At 40.1% G+C, this 8499-nt stretch overlaps 1 protein-coding gene across 1 annotated transcript; it reads left to right on the top strand.

Moving 5' to 3' along the window:
• The first annotated feature begins 437 nt into the window (after positions 1-437).
• Positions 438-8171, top strand: LOC140242079 (E3 ubiquitin-protein ligase TM129-like). Its single transcript, XM_072321839.1, has 4 exons — positions 438-648; positions 4488-4953; positions 6318-6480; positions 7920-8171. Exons 1-4 carry the CDS (start codon positions 438-440, stop codon positions 8169-8171), a joined length of 1092 nt encoding a protein of 363 aa, XP_072177940.1.
• Positions 8172-8499: the final 328 nt, after the last annotated feature.

Genomic DNA, 8499 nt, shown 5'->3' with positions numbered 1-8499 from the left:
TTCTGTAAAAACTATCTCAAAGCAAGTAAACATGTATGATACTTCAATTAAGATAATTTATGGCCTGAATTTTTTTATTAATACACTAGAATTTATTCAAGTGCATTTTTTTTAATCAATAAATATTCATATTACCAAACTTCCGAACCAGCACACTTAAAATTTTACTTCTCATCCGATCAATCCATAACAAGACTGAGGCTTCTCGAGATACCTTTTAGCAGCGGGGGCGGACGGGACTCTGTAGGTGATTTGCCCCGTCCTGAGCGGGCAAGAGGTCGACTAGGTCTTCGTTGGTCGGCGTATGCCCGCGTTCCTTGTTTCTGGAAGCAGAACGTCAAGACCAATAGTGCATTGGAACAGACGGCTGATCCACTGTGATTATTGGTTATTGTTAACTTTCCATTTCTCATGCAGTCAAAATTATAATTTTTGCGATGTATGAGGCATCCGCCGATTTTGTGTTTACGTTGGTGTATCTCTTGATAGCGGTTTGTTTGGTAGTGCCTCCGAATGAATTTCGTTCTGCGGGACTGACGATTCAGTACGTACTTTCCTCCTGGCTTGGGAGCGAAGAGCTGCATTTCGTCCACTACCACATCAAAAGGACCACAGCCACGATCGTGTTTCATGCGACTCTTCCCTTAGGTATCACAACTTTATTTGGTTTTAGTGTGATTGTAGTGTAACTGTAAGCTAGTAGAAAGCAAAGTGTGTGATTTAATACTCAGCCTCAGCTGATGTAAAAGATATTGTAATTAATGTGAGACAATTTGACCCATTTTGCATTCGGTGCATTCTATACTATCCCTCCTGTAATTTAAATCTAATGATGTAGATAGTACTACTAATGTGACCCTGCATCACAAAGTCGCCAGACACTGATTATTAGTTAAGGGCAGATTCTGAGTGAAAGAGCAGACTGTAAGCTTTAAAATCATGTATAGAGTCTAACTCAATTCAAATGGACTCCCCTAACCTATCTCAGTAAATACTGGAAAGAAACCACACACTGTGGAAAAGTGTGAACTGAGAAAAGAGGCTCTGAAGTACAGGGTCTATTCAAGCGCTTAATCTTTACCAAGCTGTGCTAGCTGAGCGATGAAGGACAAAACACAGGATGTAAACCACTGGAGCAACAACAATACCTGACCATTCTATTCTCCCCCCCCCCCCCCAAAAAAAAAGGGTTGTAGAAAAACTGCTGAAAACATACTTTCTCATTCATGTTACAATCCCAAATTAATCAATAATGCAGAAGAATAGTTCTTTCAGAAAATATGAAAAACTCAAGATTGACTCGGTTGACCAATTTCACCTTTTTTGAGTCCTCGTGTAAAATCAAGGGGTGCGACTTTTTGTTGGTTTTGTGAAGCACAGTCGCCCCATAGTAAATGGTAGTCAAGGATATCGAGGCATGTTTTATCAACCCTATGGCTATGGCTACACTACAGTCTATAAATGCAGGGACTAATAAATGAAATTTTATCAGGGGCTGCAGAATGGGGGGGGGGGTTAAAGGGTTAGACTTTACTCCTCTGCCTCTTTTTAACATGCTGTATTGCCATGTAGCCTACAGTTGGTAATAAGGTCATGGGTGACCGTTTTAAAGCAGATTTATTGGTTCAGGGGGGGGGGGGGTTAGGGGGCTGCTCTGGAACTACACTCCAGGCTCCCCTCACACTTTTGACTAGAGCTTTAAAAAAAAATCACAACAAAACCTAAACATTATTTAAACTCTGCAAGTATCGTGGTTCTGCCAGAGAGATTTAGAGGGTTCTAGGTGATGGTAGGGACATTAATTTGACATTGTGTGAAAAGAGATTATAGGCAGCAAATACTTTGTACATGTAATCAGTTTTTCTTTGGATATATGCAAGGAGCAGATTTGACACTAGAATTCAATTACAGACATGACCTAACTTATGTAACCCTAATAATGATCAGGACTGGTGCAACCAGGGGGTAGCACATTGTCGTGGAATGGGAGGCCATCCCTTCAAATTATTTGCCACCCATTGTCGTTTGAACATACGCAGCAGCTGTTCTAGCAAAAGAGTCATCCAGACATGGAACAGTTTACCTACATCACTTGTGACATCCACTAGTATAGATTCTTTCAAACACCATGTAGACACATTCTGGTCAGACAAACATTTTGAAATCTGACATCCATGCCCACGCTTGATATAGACTGTTACTCGTGCTACCAAGCGCTGACGACCGAGAGACTTGACAGGACCTACCTACACTCCCGTACAGATGATGATAATGATGTACCCCCCATGTAACTTCTTTATTATATGATGTAGCACTTACTGCACATTGGTAGAGCAACTCATACTCTACATGACCCAGTATTTGAAATTTCTCAAGGTCACCCGCTGAGGGTACTGTTTAACAAAATGTAAAGAAATACATTGGAAATATGCTAAAATCATGTTTTTCTTTATATTCTTTTCTCCCCAGTATAATTGATTTTATTTCATACCAATCATTTTTTTTATTTGCCACAAACGAAAAGCAAGCCAACCTTCACTATTACAATATGTAGTTGTGGTTGAAATTTCTAAAGGTCAACACATGGGGGTGCTATTCATTACAATATAAAGAAATATATGAGGCCTGTGATCGATGTATTGTTTGGGATAGGTACATATGGTATCACATTTCACATTTCCATCATTTTGGAATTTCGAGTACACTTGCAGATTGATAATATGATAAACAAATGATACTTGTACTTCAGGCAAAACCTGTATGAAAATGACATTTTTCTATTATTTCTAATATATCTATTGTTGATGTCAATGTCTTCAAATGGAAATAATAAGAAGACCATATTTTAGGGTAATTTACAGCTATAATTCACATTTTGGTTCTTCAGCAAATTGTAGCCGAGAAAACCCCCATTTTCTCCAGTGTTGTTAACTGAAATTGGAACAGAAAAACATACAAAATCTGACGAACATCTTGTCAGTTTACAGTTACCATAGTAACCAGCAATGTGGGACATAGGTAAATCATATATCAAAATATTCACATAAGATTTTAGGAAAAGACATGGAATTTGGTTGAAATTGGATAAAGGGCATAGGAGTGGCAAATGAAAATATGGTAGGGGGCGCAATGTACCCTCCTAGGGATTTATAGGATAAAAAAAAAACAGCATTGGCCCTGATGATAATCTAATCATTAATCATATGGAGGTCCCAGTGCTGAGTGCACTGTTCCCTGGGATCACAGTGGCATACTAAGGACCCTACATAGTATTTGTAAACAAAAGGTCATATAGGTTCACATCATTCCTGCTAATGTTCAGATTTGGACAAGGTGTATAGCTCCCTCTTGAGAGCAGGTGTTTAAAATATATGGATTCACGCATGTACCAATACTGCCTACTGTATCTGGTAATGCAGGGGTATGGACATACAGGGGTTTGATAGCAGGTCCCTCTGAGCCAGTAAAGCAGTGTTAACACTAAGATACTACCGGGTACCATGGATAAATAAGACCTGTTAAGAGTGTCATTACTGTTTCACACATTGACACAGTGATAATGGTGAAAATATTATTTTGTTATTATTTTTCATTGTTATTATTATCTTATTATTTGATAGGAAGATCTGTAACACAGTAAAGAATGTTTTACTTGTTCCTATGTTGGCAGAATTGACTCTTGAAAATCAAACTTAGAAAAAAAAACCACCTTTGCTTTCAGTGTCAATTATTTATCAGAATTCATTAATATGCAGCTATTTTTGAAGTTATTACTGTATCCAGGCTGTTTATAGACCGATTCGGGTTCGTTGAGGGCAGCAGACAATTTGTAGCACTGGGCGCAGCCATTAGCTCATTTTGAGGTGTCTTAGCCGACCCCCCCCCCCCTTCTCTCCCCCACCCCCCAGGCAACATGTTTATCGCGCACTTGTAAGAAAGGTTCGCGCACTAAGCAAGCATTCGCGCACTCAGTACAAGACGCCCATTGGCTAAAACAACCATGCATCAGTTTTTCATTCTGCGCGCGGAAGGGGGTGGGGGAGAGGGGAGGGGGGGTCGGCTGAGACACCGCAGTAATGGCGCTGCCCTTGCCAAAAATACACATAGCTCGTCACAGAATCGGTCTATATGTACAGACTGTACCTAGAGAGAATTATGCATTGTTGGAACGAGTACATGAAAGTGCAAGACATGTTTGCCTAGAGAAACTCATATATTTAGGATGATGTGAAAGTTTCAAATATTCACAAATGCTGAGTTAGTGCAACAACATGGAGCCCAAAGTTGTTTTTCATGACAGCCTGCACTGGTATTCACCATTGCACATTTTCGGAGCTATCTTGTTATGTCCAAGCACACATATGTTTGCTTCTTATGTAGATGAAGTTAATTTCTACAAGAAGACAGCAAGCCAAGTTTTTACCAGCCAATCTAGCACATTATGAATATATTATTTATTGTTGTTTTTTCCCTACTATCGTCGGAAGGTTATTACGTGGGTCTAGGACTAGTGTGCCCTGAATACAACCTCTTTAATCCCTGGCTGACTGGGGCACCATGGCTTACCTATCTTGGAGTTTCAATCTCTGTGCTGATCATCACCTTGCTGATTGCATTCTACTGGTCCTCCAACAAGTGGTCCAAACACCCTATCGCTACAACACTTGGCTACCATGCGGACTCGTGGAGGGGGGTTGCTTCCAATATCAACATCGAGTTCAGGAGGATAAACAAGTTTTCTACTGGCCCACCGAGTGCCAGGATCTATGTCACAGACTCGTGGATAATTCGGTCGTCAGCTTACGTTGTACACTTTGCTCACAAGCAGGACTGCCACATGAACATTCTTGGTAGTGTGGATCACGCTTTGTCGCATGAGAGCAGTACGGGTGTGCAGATCCTTACGATAGAAGTCATCAGCATCAACAGAAACATCAAACCTTTTCAAATCAGGTTGGTAATGAGAGTGCTGCAGTCCATTTTCCCTTAACCCTTAGAGGCTGAACTGATTTTGCTATATATACATGTAGATAACACGCATTTCCCATAGGCATCTGCCCGAGTATTCTCTGGACTCATCTTTAATGGGTTAAGAATAATTTTTTTTTTTGAAGTGTGTGTTGTTGCTTCCATTTGCATTTATTTTACAATGCAATACCATATCAGATAAATTCGTCGGGTGAGAATGATAGGGCATTAAAGGCACATAGACCTGGTGGGTGCGAGGGCGCTGTTGGATGATACTGTCGATCATAGTAGCATTGATACGAAGATTGCCGAAGTTGAGCTGTCATCAATAGTGAAGCGCGTAGGTGTGCTAGGTAACGTTGCCTTCGTTGTCTTCTCTGCGCATCACGCAGTCTGTAGTGATGACAGGGTGCGTGCTTATGTGCTTCTTAGTATGACGTCACGAAAGAAGTTTTAAAAAAGTTTAAAGAGTTCTGTCATCCCCCTCAACCGAAAAATGAGCCGAACTGTGATTGGACCACTGACTACAGTGGAAATGGGTCAAAGTGTAAGCGCTACAGAGGAGTCAACAGCATAGGTCTCTGTAGGAAACTTGCGCAATGCGTCCACATACACATTCGACTAAACCACAGGGTCCATGTGCCTTTAAGTTACCACTAAACTCATGGGCCCGAATTCACGAAGGTGGTACAAATGAAACCATGGTTTAAACCATGGACAAAAACCATGGAGCACCAAGTGTCACATGGAATATTTCGTTACGAAATTAGTCATTTCATCGATGAAATGATTATTTTGTAACTAAATGACAACATTTTGTAACTAAATGAACATTTCGTCCACGAAATTATAATTTCCTTAACGAAACGGTCATTTTGTCGATGAAATGACCAATTTCATAACGAAATATTCTGTGCGACACTTGGCGCTCCATGGTTTTTGGGCATGGTTTAAATCATGGTTTCATTTGTACCACCTTCGTGAATTCGGGCCATAGTGTGAGAGACAACTTTTAAAAATGCCCTTCTCATTCTCAAGCGACGAACTGGATTTGGTGTCCAGGTTAACATTTGCATGTTTCAGTCACACTCAAATTTTTTACATTCAATAATGTAAAAAATGCAAATACATTCAGTTGATGTGGACAGTATAAGATTCACATTATGTTTTACACTGTTGCCAGCTTTACACTCATCCAACGCACTCTGCCTTGTGCACATATTGGGGTAATTGTTAAGACCTATATTGTACTCACTGATAATGTAAATACACAAACAGGATGCATAATAACACAATTGTGAATGCATTACTAAAAATTTGTGTGATTCTCTCTACCATGCTGTATGCAGACTGAATGCTCTGGACTTTCGCGACCTGAAGGACAAGGTCAGTATGCCCATTGTCAATGCCAGGAACGTGGTTATCCAACAGACGCTCACTGACCGCTTCCTGGAGGCTTTCAGGCAACAGGTACAGAGCAACCAAAAATATCATCTCCCAGACGGCTCGCCGGTGAGTAGATTATGAGTAGGGATCAACACAAATGATGTGTGAATTCATTCTTTGTGTTATCACTCATCCAGCGGTGGATTGATTTTGGTCCTGACTTCAGCTGTGCTATAAGGAACACTGCTTGAGTCAAGATACTAAAAGAAATTCTTGTTAGGAGAGCATCTTCCCTTAAATTTGTTGTCTTCTTTGGTAGTATCTCACTCTACACTTTTTTTTTTTTTTTTGCAAATGGTATCATAAAAGCTTCCCTCAAGTTTTTGCTTGAATTTGTTATTACTTGCCTTGAGTTTTCATTGCAGTAGACACCCAAATATTACTTGTGTTTTAGTTTTTAAGAATGCTTGAGGCTGTTACTGTTATCCTCAGGTCCAAATATGAACTTTTCAACTCAAAATTTTAAAAATCAATGAATGTATCATTTGATGCATTATTACTACACAAAACAACTTTTTAGAGAGTTCAATCAGTCACATTTCTAGAATTTCTCACCATGTTCTGCAATGAAGAGCTACTGTTTTGGGGAACCTCTTTGATGAAAGAGTAAAACATTGGAGTCATTTTTATGTTGTTTTTTATACCAAAGTAAATAGAAATACCTTTGGACATTCATTAAGAATAGTAGGAAATGAATTGATTTTTCCACATTGTGCAGAGAGGGCCAAATTATCTGAACTTTGACAGACACTGTAGTCATGGCAATCAGATGGCAAATCAGTGAGATATGCAAATAGAGTCATGACCTTCTACTCCTAACTCTGCCTCATTCACAGATCAGCATGTCTGCTAGCCTGCTCTCTTAGCTGATTATTACAGATATCCTCACTCTTGTTATCAATGGACAAGGCTTACATTATACCTGTAATCCCCTGGTTCTTTACAGGCTGTTTAAGTGTTATATTATTTCATTGGAAGGATGTGTATTTAGATTAGATTGTATTTGGATTTACCTTACCACGCCAACAAGGAAGCATGTACTGTAAAAGTGGTCTGGAAATTTTTGCAACATTGAAATTTTCACGCAGTTCGCGTGACCAGAAACTAGCGCAGAAAATAAAAGCATGCAAACGTTTTTCTTGTCGTCTGTACCAGTTCATAATGTCTTGATTCCTCAGAATAAAAGCACACAGATTCATCTTACTAGGCAGAGTATGAAAAATTACCCACGCAAAAATATCCACCTTTACAATATGAAGTGTTTATGGGCAGTTTGCCTTGATACCAACAGCTTAGAGTGCCTTCAAAGGAATAGATGAACTTTGTCTCATGTATATTGCAGCCATCGGATGATTGGGGAAAGTAACTTAACAGTAATGAATGAATTAGTTTTACAAAGCAAAGTCTAGGCTCATTCAGGGTCGAACAATATAGTAGATATGAATTGAATATGAATACATACATACATTTATTAGTCGTCTTTTTCTTTCATTCCTCTCTACCAGCCCCCGGAGACTTGCATTGGTTGCCTTCAGACTCCTGCAGACATCAAGCTCGTCAAGCAGTGTGATGCGCCCTCACAGGGTGAATGTGTCCAGTGCTATTGCCGCCCCATGTGGTGCCTGGAGTGCTTGTGCAAGTGGTGGGTCAATCGGCAGCCGCAGGACCGTCCCGAGACGTGGCTTGGGGCGAGGGCGCCCTGTCCTACGTGTCGATCAAAGTTCTGCCTCCTGGACGTCTGCTGCATCGAGACATGACATAGGTTCTCTCATCCTGGGAGGTTTCGGGATGTTATCATCAATCTGTGAATAGAATTACTACTTTACCTGGACTTGTTTAGTGGTGTTAAATGACAGGAGTTCTCAAGACAAGAGCAAACATTTTCTATTGATAGACCAGTAAACTTGATGTATGATGGGAAACAGCCACCAGGGATATCAATGTTTGTATGGGTGTATCAGATGGAAATCTTCCTAAGGCTGCCAGAAAAATATGACCAGCAACTCCTAAACTGTTGTAGAAAGTACCAAGTGTAGCATTCTTTTTTTTTATCAACTGAAGTGGAAGTTTGAAAAACAAAGGGAT

Source organism: Diadema setosum, chromosome 18 (genome assembly GCF_964275005.1).
Source record: "Diadema setosum chromosome 18, eeDiaSeto1, whole genome shotgun sequence".
Classification (NCBI taxonomy): domain Eukaryota; kingdom Metazoa; phylum Echinodermata; class Echinoidea; order Diadematoida; family Diadematidae; genus Diadema; species Diadema setosum.
The sequence above is the reverse complement of the archived record's forward strand: the minus strand, read 5'-3'. Positions and strand labels throughout refer to the sequence as shown.

Coding starts and splice junctions, on each gene's coding strand:
- LOC140242079 (XM_072321839.1), top strand. CDS start 438: ATGTATGAGGCATCCGCCGATTTTGTGTTTACGTTGGTGTATCTCTTG. Junction 649..4,487: donor TCATGCGACTCTTCCCTTAG/GTATCACAACTT, acceptor TATCGTCGGAAG/GTTATTACGTGGGTCTAGGA. Junction 4,954..6,317: donor ATCAAACCTTTTCAAATCAG/GTTGGTAATGAG, acceptor TGCTGTATGCAG/ACTGAATGCTCTGGACTTTC.